Consider the following 22,393-nt stretch of genomic DNA (forward strand, 5'->3'; position numbering starts at 1 on the left):
CCACAATGAGGAGCCCACACATCCCAAGTGGGGAACAGACTCCACTTGCCACAACTAGAGAAAGCCCAAGCACAGGAACGAACAGCCAGCACGGCCAAAAATACTTTATTTATTTAAATAAAAAATAATAATAATAATTTGAACAATGACATTACATTTTTCTTCTTTATAGCTCTCTGTATTATTCAAATTTTCCATTATGTATGTATGTTATTCTTATAATGAAGAAAAAAACTATTAACCAGAAAAAATTACTGGACAAATCTCCTACTCTCTCGAAACAGAAAGATTAAGGTTTTCAAAGAAAGTAGACTAAAACTTCAGATTTTTTCCAAAGACTGTTATCAAAAGACAGTAAGAAAGGAAAATACCCTATGAATTAAATTTACTTTCCTACTTAAAAGAAGAATTCAACCTAGACAACAATTCTATGTACCAGAACACAACAATCTAGAATTTTAAAGCTGGAAGGGACTTTGGAGCATCTCCCAATCAATATATTCACTTCACAGATGAGTGAGGTCCAGACGGTGGAGGAACTTGTCAAGCAGCATCAACAACACAGCAGCACAGGGATTCTCCTCTGATTTGTCGCGAGTTTAAGAATCAGGCAACTCAGTTCACGAGCATATGTAAAGATAACTACAAAGAGGCCATCAGAGAGGCTGAGCAGGGCTCTGCTTTAAGCCCAGGGCACAGGGTTTGGAAGCTGAGCTTTGTACAGATTACTCTTGCTGTCACCGTACTTCCTAGTTCTGGGCTGGGATCCTCAACAGAGGGGTTCTCAACAGGGGATGCGTTAGTGTAGTTAATCATCTGAGAAGATGACTATCTTTGGCTTCATTACAAAATAACTTAAATCAATTTTATGCTTAATAATTTTTCAAAATGTTCTTTAAGAGGAAAATTTAATCAAATTATGGAATTCATAAGCCTTTCTTACCTTTAAAAAAAAAAAAGAAGAAGAAAATACCCTAGGGAGCTCACAGCTCCCCGACTGTGATTACAGGTCATGCAGGTGTTAAGGCAGAGGTTGCTCAGACAGTAAGGACACACTGGTCGGCCTGCACTCCTCACAGTACCTTGCTGTCCAGGAGAAGGTTGTCTGGTTTGATGTCTCTGTGGATGAATCCAAGTTGGTGAATAGAGTCTATGGCTAACACTGTTTCTGCTATATAAAACTGAGTCTCCTCTTCTGTCAGCGTGTCTTTTTTCATCAACAGGGTCATCATGTCCCCTGGAAACAAAAAGATACAAAGTACATACACGCACACACACAAACACACAAAACAATATGAGTAACAGCCAGTTTTCAGATATGTCCTCCCTACCTGCCACCATAAGGCGGTGCTAAATAGGTCTCTGCTATATCCCAGAGATGACCTACTATGGGCGGAAATGCCCGACATGAGCAGAAATGGTAAGCAGTTTCTAACATTTAAGAGATAAAATTCACAGCCACGGATGGCAAAACACTTTCACTAAGCTAACTGATGCTGACCCCTGAGCGGTGATTTCCACTTAACTTTGGAGAGAGAAAGGAAATGTCTCTCATACTAAAATAATAAACCAATCAATCAATAAATTTGCTTAAGACAATTTTTTGGACTGGGGAAAGAGCTACTTTACTTTTCACTTGGCACAAATACCTGCAAACTTCTCTAAGGCATTTCCACATTCTAACAATGGCTGTACTGCCATTATTAGAGAGGCTGAGTGAAGTGAAAGTCACTCAGTCGTGTCCAACTCTTTGCGATCCCATGGACTATACAATCCATTGAATTCCCTAGGCCAGAAAACTGGAGTGGGTAGCCTTTCCCTTCTCCAGGGGATCTTCCCAACCCAGGGGTTGAACCCAGGTCTCCTGCATTGCAGGTGGATTCTTTACAAGGGAAGCCCAAAAATATTGGAGTGGGTAGCCTATCCCTTCTCCAGCAGATCTTCCCGACCCCGGAATATAACAGAGGTCTCCTGCCATGCAGGCAGATTCTTTACCAACTGAGCTATCAGGGAAGCCCAAACAAAAACGTAAACATCTGGGGAGGCTGAAAACAAGCTTTCCAATGTCTATTCACAGAACACTAGAACATATATAAAAAGGTAGGATTTAGGAAGCAAAGTGTTAGTCAACAAAAGCTGTTATAAATATGAAAAGAAAATGCTACAGACTAGGATGTGTAATAATTGCCTCCCAAACGTGCATAGTGAACACCTCCCAAGATCAGTGGGGTTTTTTCTCCAGTGCTTATTGTGGGTACTTAAATGTATACCAAACTTTTACAACACAATGTCAGTATTTTAGCAGTTAAGCAGTAACTTCCTTAGTTTTCTGCAAAGTCAAAATTTAAGTATTTCTGCTCTTAAACTGTACCATCAACATACAATGGTGAAAAAAAAGATTCTGATCCAATTCAACAGTCAGATGAAAGCAAAGCAAATATGAATACAGTTTAAAGGTAAAAGAAACAGGAAAGATTCAGTTCACATCGCATAGAAAGCAATCTATGTTAGAAAACGGAAAAGAGACAGAAACCTCGGATTTTAATAGCATGTCATGCTGCTTATTTCTAACTTTGAGGGAAGGAGAAAAGTGGGTATTTTACCCTTGGGCAAAAATTAAGCCACTTATTAAGATGCTCCCTTTTTTGCCCCAAAACTTGAAAAACATGATTTCCTAATCACTCCTGGCCGCCAAAGATTCAATCTGGAGGCACATCAGTGGGGCCGGCTCTGAGGTACCTGTGTGGCCGTAGCACAGTGGCCCAGGAGAGCAGCCAGTGGCCTCACCTGTACAAGCGCGCCCAGATGATCAGAGCGCTCAGGCCAGAGGGTCTGGGCTGTGCAGGCCAACCCCACCGAGTGCAAAGGGCAGGGTCCAGGGGACACAGGAAGCTACGGAAGACAGTGCAGGTAAGGCTTGCGGAGATGCACGTCAGGGGGCTGGCTGGTTCCTGAGCTGGTTCTCACTCCTATTTAACTGACACCTAAATGTTAAAAAGTTTCTCCTCATTCTGTCATATAGATTCTTTTCTAAAATCTTCATCAACTGTTAATAAAAAGTACTGATGACCCTAGATATAACTAAAAGTTGTCACCAGATCAAATATTATGCCACAATTATACTAGCTTTGGTATAAAAGCATAAAAAGAGAAAGCTTTCTTTTTTTCCCTACCAGTGTGCTCACAGTTTATCTGCTCACTGGGAAACAGACTGTGTTCCCCAGAACAGATGCATGTTCTATTCTGGGTTTACTTTGGAGCTGTCTTACAAGATGTACAAGTCAAGTTACCAAAAACGTGAAATTTCAGAAATAAGAAACAGATTGTGACTACTAATATATGTAATGAGAAATTCACTCTTTATAATTTACAGGGGGGAAAAAAAAGTTGAAGCAAGGAATGTAATAGCTTCAATCAATCTTGTCACTTAGGTAAACAGACTTATTCCCAGGGACAGAAAGACAGGCAAAGCTCCTAGTATATTTCTATATATTTAAAAAGAAAAGAAATATCCATCTGAAATCATGAGAATGAATGAGAAGGTTATTTTTATGGCCCTAAAGCTGTAAAAAGGCACCCAGCACAGACAGATTACTGACCTCCTTTACAGACCTAAAAAGATACAGAAAGCAACTTTGTGAGCACGGTTAAAAGTAGAAAGGAGGGTTAATCCATGTAAGAGAGAAACCACAAAACAAAAAGGAAAAATGACCTTTCATCGTCAAGTAATTACCTCCAGGCAGGAACTCCATGATTAGGTAGAGGTTTAGCTTATCCTGAAAACTATAGAACATTTTCACAACCCACAAACTGTCTGCCTCCACTAGAATGTCGCGCTCCGCACGAATGTGGCCAACCTGGAGGTACACGCATTGGATTAATGACAAGCCTTGCTCTGCTTCATCAGACTGCATATTTGCTTAAACAATTTAAATACTGTTGAGTATTAAATTGTGATGATGCAAAACATACAGCTTATGCTTAGGCAAACCTACGAACTCAAAATTTGACAACATTTGACTTGAAGGTATTCGGTAATGAAAACTTGAGTGATGAAAGACTTGAAAGTGGCAAAATTCAATGGTTTTAATGCAAATGGAAACTTTAATAGTACTATAAAGTGAACCTCTGATTAGTTAAAATTACCATTCTTTTGCATATCTTTTTGATCTAATAATTCTTTTTTAATAAAAGTAAGTCCCCAAGATGAGACTCTCTAAGCAAATCCTGCCTCAGGTCTTCAGTGACATCTGCCAAGACGGTGCCCTGCTTGACAATCCCCGATACTGTGATGCCACAGTACTCGGCCACGGCTGTGCACACAGGAGGTGCTCAGTTCTTACTGAACTGAAACATGAGAACAGCTAAGAAGAGTTGTCAACTCATTTATGACACTGCCAGTTTTCTATTTTTACTGAAATATTTAGCTAGGGAGACCAAGTTGCCAAAGGTTTGGGAGGATTTCTTTATTAAAATATTACTATCAAGTTGACTTCATCTACTTTAAATATACAATAATAATCAAAACACCACTGCATATCACCAAGTCCCACCCCTTTTCTTCTTGTATAAGTGCTGTTAAGTTGCAAGACTGGGTTGAATCAGATCTAAATTTGTTAAGACTCAGGCTGATCCTTGAGTAGAGGTTTTTATTTTAACATGCGCTCCAGCCCGGGACCTCCTACAATGTTTGGAGGTGAAGATATACCAAGTTCACAAACTGGCACTTCTACTGGCAAACTCGGCCCCTGGTTGTTGTTTTGTTTGATAGGATGTTCTGCGTGCTTGTCTTAATGGAATGTCTTCAGCAAAGCCAGGCGCTCTCTATTCCATTTGGACACAGACCCCAAAGCCTTCTCTCCTGTCTTACACCTAACCTGCCTCATCTTTCCATGCTCACTCCTATGGGCCTAAAACTCCTATTGAGTTTTCAGTTTCTACTAAAACTGTTTTCAAGGAAATTTTTAAGTAACTTCAGTGTTTTAGAAATTTTACATTTTTACATCCCTACTTATGGCATGAGGGTGGGAAAAATGGAAGAAGGTAACGGTGATAAGGAATGGTGCTATAAAATTAGAATGAAGCCCAGTAAAGATCTGAGGAAACACTCATGCCACTTGCTGGCTCTGACCCAGTCAGTTACTACACAAAGACTGCACGGAGCTGACTTCACCCGCCTGTTTCCCTTGGCTCCTGTGAAGGCCTCTGCCTACTGCAGGGACACACAGTAAAGGACAGGCATGACCACTGTTGCCTGTCACTCACCTTAGAGGGCAGACTGTGACTGCAACATTCCCGGTTTGTCACAGGGCAAGCTGTAGGCACAGTGACCACACCCCGCCCTTCTCTCCCGGGGCTGAGACAGCAAGTCAAGAACTCAAGGTCTAGGAGTCAGGCGATTTTACAGGAGGGGTGGGCTCTGGATTCCCTTTCCCCTGCTCCTTAAACACTGAGGGGAGTGGGGATTATCTGCCAGCTGTGAGCCAGGGCACTAGGAGAGCAGAGAACAGCCGGTCTTTGGGCCCATCCTAACCCTACACGGGCATCACAACCAGAGGCTGTCCTTTTGCACAGGAAGAGAAATGGGAAGAGACTAGCTAAACACTGGTCTCTTATCCTCTAAAATTCATTTTCCAGGTAGCAGAAACTTCCATCTTGTGAGGAATAACAACCGGAACTCTAAATGGGTAGCTGTAATTCCTGCTCAGTTTTGTAAAAGCAAATAAGAAGTTTTCCTCTGGAGAGGGCACCTATACCTACAAGAAGTCAGACTCTGAATCTGTACTTTGTCAGCCCCACTCAGAAGTGATGGATTTGCCCCACAAAGCTGCTACCTGCTTCCTCAGGACAGCTGCCCCAGGTCAAGCCTGTGGCCGGAAACTTTAACTGGACCATGCTGAGATCAAACCTAGGGAGCTGAGTCCATCAGCAAGAGGAGCTAACGATTTAAGTTAATTCATTTAAAATCCTAATTCGAACAGATACTTCCTTTATCTTCACGTAGGAAGTCTTTAGAACCTGATTTTGAAGAAGGTACAGTACTTGAGAGAATGTCTTTAAACAGTATGTTTGGATCATCCTGTCACCACCTGTTACCTCTATGAAGGATTAATAAGCGGAAGTTATGACATGTACTTCTTTTTACAATTTTACTCTACTATTCATTTGATAAAGAAATATTGTGAGTCTTGGTTAAAACTACAGGAAATATATCTTGTAAAAATAAAATTTACTTGTGACATACAAACTATGGACATACAAACTATGGACTAATCAGTACAGCTTCACATTCTCCTTTCCAAGATTAACTGAAGCTCCTTCAGTGTCAATACCCATATCGCACTGATTTTTAGATACATTAATAGTGCTGGTGTGCATTTTGAATAAGGTTGGTGTTAACATATAATGTCTGAAGATCTACTGCCAGGGTATATGCTACTTCTGACCAAAATTCCTGGGAGTCTAAAGCTTTAAAGAGAAAGCTTTAAAGAGAAAATTAAAATCCAAAATTTTGAGCTAGCACTTAGATGAAGGGCAGAAAAGCCTCAGTGATTATAGCTCCTCTCAGGCGGCTGGAAGGACTGGGTATGGGGCCAGCCTCCATCCTGGCTCTGAGGTTTTGTATCTGGAGCTCTCCTTTCCAGGGGGCATCTCTCTGCCCTCCTGTAATAACTGGTATTTTATAGGATATTTGCAGGCATCGCCCACTGCAATCTGTTTTGCTAATTAAACCAGATTTATAGAAAATCTGCATTCTCACTTTTAATATATACTAATATTTAAAATCTTACTTATTCTGCATAAAGTACTAAATGCAGCTTATAAATCTATTTGCAAAGTAGATTTGAAGTTTTAGAAAATATTCTTAATCATTAAATGAGAGTCTGCACTGCTGTGCCACCTTCATTATATTTTTTCAAATTCATTCCCAAACAAGAATGGCCTCTCTCACATAGTGACAAGCCACTCAGAAGACCCAAACTGGGTTTGCGTGAATTTACAGAATGAAGCATATTAAGACCTATTTTAGATCAAACTCCAAAGTCTAATTCCTAAGTCTCAGTTCCAAGGTATAATACACAACTTTCCTCAACATTCTGTAAGGAACATGCTACTATAGTAAGTACAACCTCAAAAAACAGCTCCTAATGACAAGGACAGCTTGTGATCAACTGCAAAACACAAATATCAGACGTTTCTCTAGTAGATTTTCAACTTTAAAAAGACTGCACATAATGTCTTAGGTATTATTTGTACCTAAAATATATATAACTGCTTCTATAGGGTGGGGGGGGGGGTGCGAGAAAGCAAAGTAATATTATATGACAGGGCTAAAGAAAACTAAAAGAGGAATATACACTTCAATTAAGCAATAAGAACAGTTTTAGAAGACAAAAATTCATTAAGATGACTAAAATCACTGCTACAATTGTGCTTTACCTGCTCTTTTTCAAGCATATCTGCTTTACGAAGTATTTTCATTGCATACACATGGCCCGTATCTTTCTTCTGAACAAGCCGCACCTAAATATTGTAAGAGAAACGCCAAGAGTTCATGATGCCAAACTAATGGTTTCATGTGTAACAGGAAATCATATTTAAACTGAAAAAGTACTGCAATTTTTATATAAGCAATAACAAAGCAGAAGAAAATGCTTTTCAGTGTTTCAAAATGGATATATTATACACAGTGAGGTCAGTGCCGAAACATCCTCAGATATCTCCACCTCTGAACAGCTCTGGCTCCCAAGTTGAACAGATCAAGCTAATTCAAAATCCTCACTTTGGACTCATCAAACCCATGACACATGTCATCCAGTCAGCTCAAAAAAATATAAGGAAATGTTTACGACAATGTCTAAAACAATAGCAAAAGCTAAGGCACAGGAAAAAAATGCCTGGAAGTGGGGGAAGAACTAAAATGTATACTTAGGGAAATAGAGTTTTCTGCAGCTCTCCTTTCTCTTTTTTACTTTCCTTTTTTTTTTTTGAGAGAAAGAGAACAGATAATTTGTGATGAAAAGAAATGGTCTGGGAGGTGGGAGGGGGGATCGGGATGGGGAATACGTATACATCTATGGCTGATTCATATCAATGTATGACAAAACCCACTGAAATGTTGTGAAGTAATTAGCCTCCAACTAATAAAAAAAAAAAAGAAATGGTCTGCAACCCAAACACAACTACTCGGCAAGTCCCTGCACATCCCCTCCTCCTCCCCCAAGACAAGTATGCTTTCTTCTCTCTGAAACATTCTTATTTTCCTCGTCCCCATGTCCCCCCCTCAGTGAACATAAAGCTCTTTTAGATGTGGTCCTGTACCTTTTCCTCTCTCAAGAGGCCAACAGGGATTCTGAACACTGAGGGATCAATTTAATCTTTCACCTGTGCCTTTGAATATGTACTCACATTTCCCCTAGGTGCTGGTTTTTTATAATGTGCTGCTCCTTTTGTATTTACAATGATAGTGAAACTATTGCATCAGTAGGTCGTCCACTTCGGGTGTTTTCCACAAATGGGGAGGATCTTGCACAGGCTCATTCAAACCCTTCCCAGCAGACTGCTCTTGTGATCAAGCAGGACGCACTTGAACAACCAGCTGGGACAAAGCTGCAAATACTTTCATTCTCTACCACCACCCACATTAACTTATTTCTATAAATTGTTTCCCAGGGCCTCTTTTCAGAGCTGTACCAATCTGGCAGGAAGAAATAAAGGGTGGAAATATGCTGGAAGTTTGCTCTTGGAAAGGCAGTGTAATGGGAAAAGCAACAGCTTTGAGATCAGGAAGACCTAGGCCCTGCTTTGGTACCATTGCCCAATGGATGTGTGACACTGGAACATTATCTATCCCCTCAGGTTTAACCACATCATGTATAAAATATTAGTCATGATTCTAGGAAAGAAGCACTCACTAAGTAATAAATATTGATTTATTTCTACCTATCAACTCTCCCTCTAGATGAATATTTAAAGCATCAACATCATCTCTAGCAAAACAGAGAAGAACAACCAGATCCCTGGGACAGTGAGAGGGCAAGAAAAAGAGGACAGAGAGCAGGTTAGACGTGGGGCTCAAAACAGGGCCCACCCACGCCCTGCTACAGTTCTATCAGCCAGCACAAGCTCACGTTACGTTAGAAGCTTCGATGTGCTGTGGCATTCCTGTATTTGATAAGTAGCTGTGGTGTTTTTACCTCACCAAAGGCTCCTCTGCCTATTACTTTTAAGGACTCAAAATCTTCCAGTCCAAGTCTTGTTCTCTTCAAGCGAAGAAACTCTGTTTCCTTCCGAGCATGCGCTGATCTCCGGAGTCGTTTCTAATGTTTAAACAGAGAGGGAGAGAGGTGGGAAGGGACTCTGCAACAAGTCTTATTTGTGGTTTAGCCCACCCAGAAAGCAGGGCCCCGCCAGACTAAACACCATCTGTTCACACAGGAAAGCACCGCAGAAGGACCCTAAGGAGGTCAGCCCTGCCTCCCCGTTCTCAGACACAATAACCACCCTGAACAGAGGATGAACCTGCTTCACAGCCCACTACTCTAATGTTCCTAAAGTGGAAGGATAAACAATCAACATTTCCCTTTAACTTTTTTTATATACAAGTATGGTTTTTATTTTATTTTTTTCTTATATACAAGTATGGTTTTTAAATTTCTCTCTGGAATTTTTACACATTATGGTTCACTCTATGCATTAACTTCCTATTGTTCTTACAAGTCTTGGGTTTTTTTCACCATTTTTCTGGGTTCTATGATTCATTCCTCCTTTTGAGAACACCTCCACAGCCATTTCAGTTCTTTCCATAGTTTCTTATTAATTATATTTTCTGCCACATCTGTGGGCATTGGGGGGAAAAGGCTGATTCGAGAGGTATTTCACCTTGACAAAAATTTCAGAAATTTGTTCCACTTCTATGGAGCGTTTTCAGTGAATTAAAAATGCTAATTTGCTTTTTAAAATTTTATTTCATGTCTTCCTTTTCTTGGAATTCTAAAGCTAATTAATTTACTACTACAGAGCCTAGAAGCCATCCTTTCCTGATATTTAATAATCAACTTCTCCCTCTGCATGAGTACCTAAATCCAGAAGCACACCCGCCCTCATAATTTCCTGTTACAAGTCAAAACCCTTCCTCCATGCACCAATGCTAATAACTTGCTACACAAGACATGATCTGTCAGGCTTGGTTTCAAGGAAAATTCTTCCAATATTAATTACCTCTTCATCCTTGAGGCCTTCTTCTTCCATCACTTTTTCTAACTTCTTTTGTCTAAAAATAAAGACATATGAAATTCACATTTGAATGATAACTTTCTGTTAATCTATGTACAATTTTTTTTTTACTGATAGAAACAGGTAAAACTCAAAATGCTTCATTAAAACAACAAATTACAGTTACTAAGGCAAGTGAAAAGATTCTCATCCTTTGTTAGTTCTACATTTTGACAAAAATTGTTTAAGATGTTAATACAACAAAGAACCTAATTTCGAAATGTAAAGTTCTCACTCTCTGTGTGTGGTAGTTCCTCCTTAACAAACCACCAACAGCTGGTGTCTGATAACCTCTTCTATCAGGGTGTTTCTCTCCCTGCCCCAGACTGAAATCTACTTCCTTTATTTTCACATCTTCCTCCTCCTCCCTGCCACAAGCACAGTAATAACAAAGGTAAACACAGAATTTGAAGATTTAAGGGGGGTGGGGGGGGTGGGGGGAATGTTGGAAAAAGGTGATTAGCAGCACTGATAAAACTTAAAAGCCACATGGACCAGCCAAAACAACAAACAACAACAAAACAATACCAAAAAAGCACCAAGGAAAAAAAACCCAAAAACAAAAAACTTGAGATTCTAAATCCTTGGAGTGCTATACCTTAGAAACTGCATCCAAGAATATTTTTGACCTATACTCTTATACTGATTTGATAAAACTAAGAGAAACAAGTAAAATTTCCTTATAACTAGTTCCACACATCTGTTATTTATTCTGCATAATAAATGAAAGCACAGGGGCTAGAATCTCCTCTATCCCTGTCAGCATCCCAGATAACAGGCCAGCTGAGCAGGGCAGAGAAGAACAGACACATAGGGTACACAAGCACCATCATGTGGTCTAGCCCAGTTGAGGCACCCTGCACTTCAAACGCCACACAAGGATGGTTGACTCAGTCTGTACACAATTAGGAGCTACTAGAGACTTACGCACAACGGAATGGTGTGATGAGGTTTCTCTTTGAGAATGGCAACCTGTAGTAATGAGCTGATGGACTATCAGGAAAAGCAACAGGCAGAAGAGAAAGGAGACAGGAAACAGAAGTAGGAAGGGACTCTGGAACAAGAAAAGTAATCATGAGTCAGATGGATAATAAAGATGGAACTAGGGCTGGAAACTCAATATGTGACCAGAGTCACTGCAAAGATGACCAGCTGACAGAAGGAGTCAAGCGAACAGTCCTGGAATTTCTTGTGTGGGAGGATAATGGTGCCACTAACCACGACAGGGAACACACAGAGAGGAACCTGGGACAATAAGAGTTTTATTTTAGTCAGTGAATATTTGCTGCAATACCAGTATTTAGTGAAAATGAGTATTTTTATTTAATTATATTTATTTACTATTAGAAATCATATTACAGTACAAATCCACAGGCTCGGATGATAAACAAGAATTTGTGTCCAAACTCCCAGGAAGTGAAAGGATCCACTCCAACTCTGAAGGAAGAAGAAAGCATTTCCATGACTCCCAGTCTGCCCACTCCTCTTCTCCTAGTTCCCAGAATTGTCTGGGGATATGCGTCTATGTGTGCACACAAACTAGAGAGAGAAGGCTGTACCACTGGTAACTTCAGGAGTGAAAATTAATTCCATTTTTTTGGTTAAATAGTTGAAGTTGGGAACAGTAAGAAGAGTAAACGCATGGTAAGAACTATAAGAACTCAACCCTGGTCAGCTACTTCTGGGCTCTGAGTATCAAACACCATCATACTTCCTGACTATATGTTCTCTGAATGATCACACCAGACTGTGACAGCAGTCTAACATGCTATCACACAATGTGTGTTATAGAGATGGCTCCCTCTGAATTTTAAATCTAAATTCAAACTGGAAAGTATTCTACACTGCCGCTGCAAGTGTAATTAAACTGGTCTCAGTAGATAATCTGCCTGAGAGTAAAGTATTCAGCAGCAGCAGCATCTTGAACACAACCAGATTCTTTTCTTTTCTGGCCACTGCGTGCAATTTGTGAAATACGAAATCTTAGGTCCCCGACCAGGGATCAAACTTTTGGGCCCTCAGGCAGTGAGAGCTCGGAGTCCTAAAACTGGACTGCCAAGGAATTCCCCTCAGATTCTTTTATTAGAGAAAAACTCCAGAAAAAACCTACCATGCAAAATGATCCATGGTAATGATTCACCGGGACCAAGTCAAAGATCTTGAAGACACCAAAAATGGCATAACACAGTGACATCTTACAAAAGGCGTGTGAATCACATCCTCTGTGAAGCAACACCACAGAGCTACTGACTTGTCAGACTCGTGTTGGCACTGTGATGACAAGAAAATGGCCAGGCTTTTGGAGATGCATATTGAAGCAGACAGGACTCAGAAGACAGATGTTTCAAATTTGCTTTAAAACACAATAGCAAGAAAAAATAAAATGGAATAGATGAAACAAATTTAGCAAAGTCTTGACAATCACTGAACCTAAGGGCTGACTGTATGGGGCGTCACTGTTATTAGTCTTTCTACGCGTGTGTTTAGAAGTGTCCACAGTGATGAACAAAGGCGGGCTCCCTCCACTGCACGTCTCTGGTGGCAGGGCCAGGTAGCTTAACACCGCAGCCTCTGGTGAGGTCACTCCAGCTCAGCTCAAGTTTCAAACCAGGACCCTGAGGGGGAGAGGCGCTTCCATACATAGAGGCCACACCCAGCCCCATCCAGCAAGGCTTCCTTGAGCTCCCTTTATTAGCATGTGAGACCATTTCCCACATGAGACAGTAAGTTCTTTTGAAGACAAGGACCACATCTGAATCCTCCTTCTCCACCAAGAATAGTGCTTTGTACACAGCAACTTTTTTAAGACGTCTGTTGTATGTCAGTCGCTTAGTTGTGTCCAACTCTTTGCGACCCCATGGACTGTAGTCCACCAGGAGCCTCTGCCCATGAAGTTTTCCAGGAAAGAATATAGGAGTGGGTTGCCATTTCCTTCTCCAAGGGATCTTCCCAACCCAGGGATTGAACTCGAGTCATTGTAGGCAGATTCTATACTCTGAGCCACCAGGAAAGCCCAAGATGTATTTACTAAATTAAAAAAAAAAAAGAAGTGTCAACATACACACACATTCATGACTACTTCTTGTAATTAGCCCCCTTACTACACCTAATTTAGACTCGCCTCCAATACAGCTTGATTCAAAGGCAACAGGGATGGGAGGAAAGGCTAGTCCACTATACAAGCAAGTTGAGTGGACAATATTTCCAATTTCTGCAGATGAATCACTTAAAACCAAGGAAAATGGTATAGAAATAAACAGTGGGTATCTCCATGATCAGAACTTAGAATTCTCCAGAATTACCCTAAAAATGAATATTACACAAATCTTTAAAAATCTCAACAAATTAGTCTGACTGATATCTAGTCAGTTCAATTCAGTCACTCAGTCGTGTCCAACTCTTTAAGACCTCATGGACTGTAGCACGCCAGGCTTCCCTGTCCATCACTAACTCCTGGAGTTTACTCAAACTCATGTCCATCGAGTCAGTGATGCCATCCAACCATCTCATCCTCTGTTGTCCTCTTTTCCTCCTGCCCTCAATCTTTCCCAGTGTCAGGGTCTTTTCATGAATCAGTTCTTTGCATCAGGTGGCCAAAATATTGGAGTTTCAGCTTCAACATCAGTCCTTCCAATGAATATTCAGGACTGCTTTCCTTTAGGATGGACTGGCTGGACCTCCTTGCAGTCCAAGGGACTCTCAAGAGTCTTCTCCAAAACCACAGTTCAAAAGCACCAATTCTTCAACGCTCAGCTTTCTTTACAGTCCAACTCTCACATTCATACATGATTACCAGAAAAACCGTAGCTTTATAACTAGACAGACCTTTGTTGGCAAAATAATGTCTCTGCTTTTTAATATGCTGTCTAGGTTGGTCACAGCTTTTCTTCAAGGAGAAAGTGTCTTTTAATTTCATGGCTGCAGTCACCATCTACAGTGATTTTGGAGCCCAAAAAAATAAACTCTGTCACTGTTTCTATTGTTCCTCCATCTACTTGCCATAGATTGATGGGACTGGATGCCATGATCTTAGTTTTTTGAATGTTGGGTTTTAAGTCAGCTTTTTCACTCTCCTCTTTCACTTTCATCAAGAGGCTCTTTAGTTCTTGACTTTCTGCCATAAGGGTGGTGTCATCTGCATATCTGAGGTTATTGATATTTCTCCCAGCAATCTTAATTCCAGCTTGTGATTCATCTAGCCTGGCATTTCACATGATGTACTCTGCACAGAAGTTAAATAAGCAGGGTGACAATACACAGCCTTGACGTACTCCTTTCCCAATTTGGAACCAGTCTGTTGTTTCATGTCTGGTTCTAACTGTTGCTTCTTGACCTACATACAGATTTCTGAGGAGGCAGGGAAGGTGGTCTGGTATTCTCATCTCTTTCAGAATTTTCCATAGTCTGTTGTGATCTACACAGTCAAAGGCTCTGGAGTAGTCAATAAAGCAGATGATTTTCTGGAATTCTCTGGCTTTTTCTGTGACATCCAACAGATGTTGACAATTTGATCTCTGGTTCCTCTTTCTTTTCTAAATCCAGCTTGAACATCTGGAAGTTCACGGCTCATGTACTGTTGAAGCCTGACTTGGAGAATTTTGAGTATTACTTTGCTAGCATGTGAGATGAGTGCAATTGTGAGGTAGTCTGAACATTCTTTGGCATTGCCCTTCTTTGGGATGGGAATGAAAATTGACCTTTTCCAGTCCCCTGGCCACTGCTGAGTTTTCCAGATTTGCTGGCATATTGAGTGCAGCACTTTCAGAGCACCATCTTCTAGGACTTGAAAGAGCTCAACTGGAATTCCATCACCTCCACTAGCTTTGTTCATAGTGATGCTTCCTAAGACCCACTTGACTTCGCATTCCAAGATGTCTGACTCTAGGTGAGTGATCACACCATTGTGGTTATCTGAGTCATGAAGATCTATTTTGTATAGTTCTGTGTATTCTTGCCACCTCTTCTTAATATATAAGTCTAGACTCACCCATTCCTGGGGCCCAAATAAAACTGACACTTGTTCACTAGTAATAATCAAACATTGCATTTGCTCACTATAATAACCACACATTGCAAAACTCAGTATCAGATCAGACTAAAAGCAAACAGAAAAACCTGAGTAAGAATATGGAAGAGAAGTAGCAGCAGATGCTGGTTCTCAGAGGGTAAAATGTAGAAGAATTCTTTTATGATTTAGGGGGAAGAAAGGGAAAAGCACAAAATTATTGCCTATTAAATTAGGCTTTTAGAAAAAAAATAAATTAGGCTTTTGTGGCTTTAATTAATCCACCAAAATAATATTCATAAAGAACAGAAACAACACAGATCATTTTGTAAAAAAAAATGCCAGTTGCCTCAGTTTTCATTTCAAACTGCTACAAATTATCCAAACCATTAATTTTCTATGAACAACTAGGTGATTATTAACACCTATCTCTCTTTATGGATACCCAGGATTACACGAGAGAACAGGAGAACTGCCATTGATAGAGAAGCTTAACACAGAGGCCAGGAAAGGCAAAAGACAGATTAAAAAATAATGATTTGCACTACTCGATGTACTCAGTTTGCCATCTATAAGGAGCTTCAATAAGCATTCTGCCACACTAGACTCAGGAAATTTAATTGTTTAAACCAATATGTAGGATCACTGTACTATTTCTATGAAATAGCCCAATGTTCCCTATTCTACTTTTATACAGGAGACAATTTCCAAATGATTTTCATTTTTCCTTCTGCCTTTCAGCTTTGATCTCATTTCCCTCTGCAGTAAACCCTTTGTTCAAAATAACCAATGTTGGACTTCCCTGGTGGTCCAGTGGTTAAGAATTCACCTGTCAATGCAGGGAACATAGGTTCCAAACCTGGTCTGGGAAGATCCTACATGTGGAGGAGCAACTAAGCCCATGCACCACAACTACTGAGGCCACATGCCTAGCTCTACAACAAGAGAAGCCACCACAGTCAGAAGCCCCACACTTGCCGCAACTAGAGAAAGCCCGCATGCAGCAATGGAGACCCAGTGCAGCCATAAATAAATAAAAAGTTGCAAATATAACTCAGTGCTCTACTATAAACAGAATGGCACAAAGTTGCATATAGGGACCTCCCTGGTGGTCCAGTGGTTAAGATACCACACTCCCAATGCTGGGGACCTGGGTTTGATCCCTGATCAGGGAACTAGATCCTACATGGCCCAAGGAAGACCTGGCAGAACCATATAAGTAAAAATAAAAAAAAAAGTTGCATGTAAGTGGGAGAAAAACTAGAGATTTTAAAGACAAGACATATACAAACAAAAATTTGTATTACAACCTGATCTCTTTTACTAGCCCCCAAATTTACCAGCCCAATACTTATTATTTCAAACTGCTCATCATATATTAGCCACATATTCAAAATTAAATGTTTCTTAACCATCAATTGTCTCATATCATTAAAACTCTGCTTATTTTTCAAGGTTCTGTGATGTTGCCCCCATGACATCAAAACTCTTAAAAATCTATCTCTGACAGTTCCAATCTAAGTTTACTGACTACTGTAGTAGCTCCTGCCAATCACTGTTCTTTAAATTTTTCAAATTTTCATAGTTTTTAAAGGCTACAATCTATTTACAAATATCACAATATACTGGCTATATTTCCTATGTTGTACAATCCACCCTTGTAGCCTATCTTACATCTAATAGTTTGTACCTCCCACTCCCCGACCTCTTTATGACCCCTCCCCCTTACTGGTAACCACTAGTTTGTTCTATCTGTGAGTCTGCTTCTTTCTTTGTTATATTTACTGGTTTGTGGTATGTTTTAAATTCTACATACAAATGATGTCACACAGTATTTGTCTTTCTCTATCTAACTTACTTCATTTAGCAATAACACCCTGTAAGTCCATCCACATTGCTGAAATGGTAAAAATTTCATTCTTTTTATGGCTTAGTAATATTCCATTGTGTGAGTATGTATACATACATCACACATCTTCTTTACACAATCCTCTGTTGATGGACACTTAGGTTGCTTCCATATCTTGTCAACTGTAAATAATGCTACTATAAACATTGGGGTACACAGCTTCCTGAACTAGTGACTCTGGTTTTTTCTAATAAAAACCCAGGAATGGAATTGCTGGATCATATGGTAACTATTTTTAGTTTCTTAAGAAACCTCCATACTGTTTTCCTCAGTAGCTACACCAATTTACAATCACACTGACCATGTAGGAGGGTTCTCTTTTCTCTACATCCTTGCCAACAATTGTCATGTGTGTTCTTTTTGGTGATAGCCATTCTGACAGGCGTGAGGTGATATGGTGGTTTTGATTTGCATTTCCCTGATGATTAGTGAGGTCGAGCATCTTTTCATGTGGCTGCTGGCCATCTGTGTTTCCTCTTTGGGAAAATGTCTACTCAGCTCTTCTGCCCAGTTTTCAATCGCATTGTTTGACTTTCTGATGTTGAGCTATATGAGCTATTTATATACTGCTTTTCTTTTTAAATTTTCTTAGAGTGATAAAACCCCAAATAAGACAGTCTTACCAAACTGTATCAACAAACTTAAGACCAAATATCAACTCACGTCCAAAAAAGAGGGCACTAAGGAAATGCAAAAACTAGAATAAGGTATCACCTCACACAGGTCAAAATGGCCATCATCAAAAAGTCTACAAACAAAAAATGCTGAAGAGGCTACGGAGAAAAGAGTACCCTCCTATACTGTTGGTAGGAATGTAAACTGGTACAACCATTATGGAGAAAAGCATGGAGCTTCCTTAAAAAACTAAAAACAGAACTACCATATGATCCAGCAATCTCACTCCTGGGCTTGTACCTGGAGAAAATCATAATTCAAAAAGATACATGCACCCGAATGTTCACTGAAGCAGTATTTACAATAGCCAAGACATGGAAGCAACTGAAATCTCCATCAACAGAGGAACAGATAAAGAAGATGTGGTACATATATGCAATGGAATATGACTCAGCCGTTAAAAAGCAGAAAATAACGCCATTTGTAGCAACATGGATGGACCTGGAGATTATCTTTCTAAGTGATGTAAATCAGTTAGAGAAAGGCAAATCATATGGTAACACTTATATGTGGAATCTGCTTCTCTTGTGGCTCAGCTGGTAAAGAATCCATCTGCAATGTGGGAGACCTGGGTTCGATCCCTAGGTTGGGAAGATCCACTGGAAAAAGAAAAGGCTCCCCACTCCAGTATTCTAGCCTGGAGAATTCCATGGACTGTATGGGGTCACAAAGAGTCAGACACGACTGACTAACTTTCACATATGTGGAATCTAATTAAAAAATGATACAAATGAACTTATTTACAAACAAAATAGATTCACAGATCTTGAAATCAAACTTACAGTTACCAAAGGGGAAACATGGAGGGAAGTGATAAATTGGGAGATTGGGATTAACATATACACATTACTGTAAATAAAACAGATAACAAGTACCAACTAACTATTATCAAATAAAACAAGTTAATCAGAACTCATAAACATTTCTTTGTAACTGCAACACCAGAAGCTCTGATTTCAAAAGAGCAGTTGTAAAAAAAAAAAAGAGAGCGAGCGAGCAGTTGTATTTTAAAATAACCATCCCCAACAGGTTTCACATGCCTAGAGCATGCAAATTTATTTTTTAATTCCCCGTGCTCTTTTTTGTCCCAGTGAACAAAGCTAGCCACCACCACGTATAAAGTATCTTGCTATTCTGCATACAGAGCTGCATATTTAAAATCAAATCATATATCCCATGTAAATTATGATTTATACCCTCCTATAAAAAATGATTGCAAAATCCTTATCCATCCCCTACCACACAGAATCCATCAATATATAGAGAACAATGCATTTTGACCAAGAGGGTTTTACCTCAGGAATGGAAGGTGAGTTTAGCATTCAAAACTCAGTCCATGTAATTTACCACAGTGAAAGAATAAAGAAAACACAAGATGATCATCTCAAAGATGTAGAAAAAGCATTTGACAAAATTCAACACCCACTCATGATAAAAATTCTCAAATAGGAACATAAGGAAACTCTCCCAATCAATGAACAGCATCTTTGAAAAACCTACCTTAACATCATAACTAACAGAGAAACAGTGCTTTCCCCTGTAAATCGGGAACAAAAGATGTCTACTCCCATCACTTACATTCCACACTGCACCTGAAATCCTAGTCAATGTGAAAAGGTAAAAAGAATGAAAATGTGTACAGACTGGAAAGGAAGATGTAAACCTCTATCTGGGTATGATTCTTAACAAAGAAAATTTTAAGCAATCTACAAAAAGGCTACTATGAAAGTAAATTACCAAGTTGCAAGGTTTAAGGTCAATATGCAAAATTCAGTTATAGTTCTATATACTAGCAACAAAGAAGTGGAAAATGAAATTTCAAATATCCACTTACAACAGCATCAAAAAAAATCCCAAAATATTAGTAATAGACAAACAAAACACATGAAAGGCCTCCACCCTAAAACTAGAAAATATTGCTAAGAAAAATTAAAGACCGAACAAAAATGGAGAGACATGCATCAAAAGATTCAATATTGTAAAGATGTCAACTCTCCCTCAAACTGATCTACAGATTCAATACAACTACAACCATAATTCCATCAGGCTTTTCTGCAGAAACTGATTAAGCTAATTTTTAAATGTATATGTAAATTCAAAGAACCTAGAATATTCAAAGTAATCTTGAAAAAAACAAGAACCACCACCAAGTTGAGGGCTTATACTGACTTCAAAACTTACTACAAAGCTCCAATAATCAAGGCAATCTGATACTGGCATACAGACAAATAGATAAATGAAACAGAACAAACAGCCCAGACAGATTTACAATTATATGACATTTGATTTTCAAAAGCAATTTAATGGAGAAAATAAAGTCTTTGCAACAAAGAGTGCTAAAATAATTGGATATCCATATGGAAAATATATTTCAAACCCCACCTCATACCCCACACACTTATCAATTCAAGATTGATCACATAAATTTAAAAACTAAGCCTATAAAACTTCCAGAAGAAAACATAAGAGAATTATCTTCATGACTGAGGAGTAGGCAAAGGTTTCTTAGAGGTCACAGAAGGCAATAACCTCAAAAGAAAAAAAAAATGCCAAATTAGATGAACAGGAAAGCCACAGACTGGTAGAAACTTTGCAAAACACATCTACAACAAAGGCTCAGTATCTAAAGAAACTCCAAAACTCAATAGTCAAAAAATTTGAACAAACACTTCACAAAGGAAAATATGGCCAAAAGGCATATAAATAAAAATTATGAACATCATTTAATCATCAAGGAAATGCAAATTAAAAAAACAATCAAATACCACTGAGCATCCACAAAAAGAGCTGGTTAAAAGACTAACAATACCAATGTTTAAAATATATACATATAAAGCAACTAGAACTCTCATACACATTGGAAATATTTTAGAAAAATGTCTAGCAACTTCTTATAAAACTAAACATATACTAATGCATATTTATGAGCCAAGAGCCTGCTATTCCATTCCTAAATATTTACTTAAGAACCGAAAACAAATGTTCGCAAAAAGATCTACATATAAATGTTCGGAGCAACTTACTCAAAATAGCCAAAAACTTTAAAAAGTCTAAATTTTTACCAATAAAAGAAGATATAAGCAAACTATGGTACAGTCAGAAAACAGAATGGTACTCAGCAATATAAAGGAACAAACTATGGACACAACAGCAAAATGGATGAACTTTTAAAACATTAGGCTGAGTGCAAGATGTGCCTTATTCAAATGAATCCATTTACATGTTCCTTTTGTATGGAACAGACAATATTAATCTATGGTAGAAACAAAACCACAACAGCAGTGGCCAGGGGTTGAAGAAGAATCTCCAGGAAAGACCTTTCTAGGGTGACGGTAATATTCTGTCTTGAGAGAGGTTTAAGTCACAAAGGTATATGTTTTTGTCAAAACTCATCGAAATGTACCCTTAAGGTGGGCATTTCATTGTATGCAAACTTGCAACTCCCTTAAAAAATATATATCTCAAACTCGTTATACAAGCAGAAATATTCAGAAGTAAAACAAACAGACATCTGCAACATACTTTGAGGTACAAGCAAAAAGATTAAGATGAATTAATAAATGCATTAAGGGATGAACAGATCAATATGTGATAAATGATAAATGTAGAATCTATATGATGTCTGTATGGGTATTTATTGAAAACAATTCTTTCAACTTTTCTGTGCTTCTAAATATTTTCATAATAAAATACTGGGAAAAAATTTTAAATAATGACTTACTACATGGATAGTACACACTAGATCAGTAACAATACCTGCCACTCTAATAGGGAAGACTCTTTATATTCTATTACAAGTTAATCACTAAAGGGATGTTGCCTATAAGCTTAAATTATACGTAATGACCCATCTCTGATAACCCTGTCTCTCAAGGAATGAGCATTAAGCTAAAAGACCTTTGTTTAGCTCATAGGAACAATCATGACCAGGCCCACCTGTGAATGATTGTAGGGAGGAAGAAATTAAAACAGCCCCTCTGGAAGCTGACTGGAACCAGGAAATGTCTGACTTTACTCCCTCCCCGGTTAGTGGAAGAAAAGCCTTAGGCAAGACGGTTCTTTAGAGGCATGAGTCCACCATCTTCTCAGTTTTCTCACTTTCAGAATAAAGTCACTATTTCTTGCCCCAACAACTCGTCTCTCAATTTACTGGTCTGTCAGTGCAGCGAGCAGTATGAGCTTGGACTCTGTAACACTACCATCACCGTTCAGGTGATTACTAGGTGTGAGGCACTTTGGTGGGTACTTATATGTGTTACATCTAATACCCACAGCAATTCTGAAAGGCAAGTAGTACTCTCCTCATTTTCCAGATAGAACTGATGTGCAGAAAGACTAAAAACCTGTTCTAACCTCATACATTGACCAGATGGTAAAGGCAGGATTCTAAAGCCAGATCTGGCTCCATAATACTGCTCTTTCCATTATATCACAGTGTCTTAATGATGAACTCCAAGGTTTTGGTCCAATTAACTTCTTATAGTACCATGGAATTTTATGTTCTTGACCAGTAAACAGAAATAGAAATA

General features: G+C 39.1%; 1 protein-coding gene across 2 annotated transcripts in view; it reads right to left on the minus strand.

The window, feature by feature from the left end:
- STK38 (serine/threonine kinase 38) overlaps positions 1-22,393 on the minus strand; it is a 41,469-nt gene that overhangs the window by 13,931 nt on the left and 5,145 nt on the right. For both annotated transcript variants that reach the window (XM_043449777.1, XM_043449778.1), the window contains exons 3-7: positions 10,222-10,273; positions 9,198-9,320; positions 7,441-7,524; positions 3,734-3,857; positions 1,083-1,237 (exon numbers count right to left, since the gene is read on the minus strand). In XM_043449777.1, the coding sequence (XP_043305712.1) occupies positions 1,083-1,237; positions 3,734-3,857; positions 7,441-7,524; positions 9,198-9,320; positions 10,222-10,273 (538 nt within the window). The remainder of the gene's footprint in view (positions 1-1,082; positions 1,238-3,733; positions 3,858-7,440; positions 7,525-9,197; positions 9,321-10,221; positions 10,274-22,393) is intronic.

Source organism: Cervus canadensis, chromosome 28, assembly GCF_019320065.1.
Source record: "Cervus canadensis isolate Bull #8, Minnesota chromosome 28, ASM1932006v1, whole genome shotgun sequence".
NCBI classification, from domain to species: domain Eukaryota; kingdom Metazoa; phylum Chordata; class Mammalia; order Artiodactyla; family Cervidae; genus Cervus; species Cervus canadensis.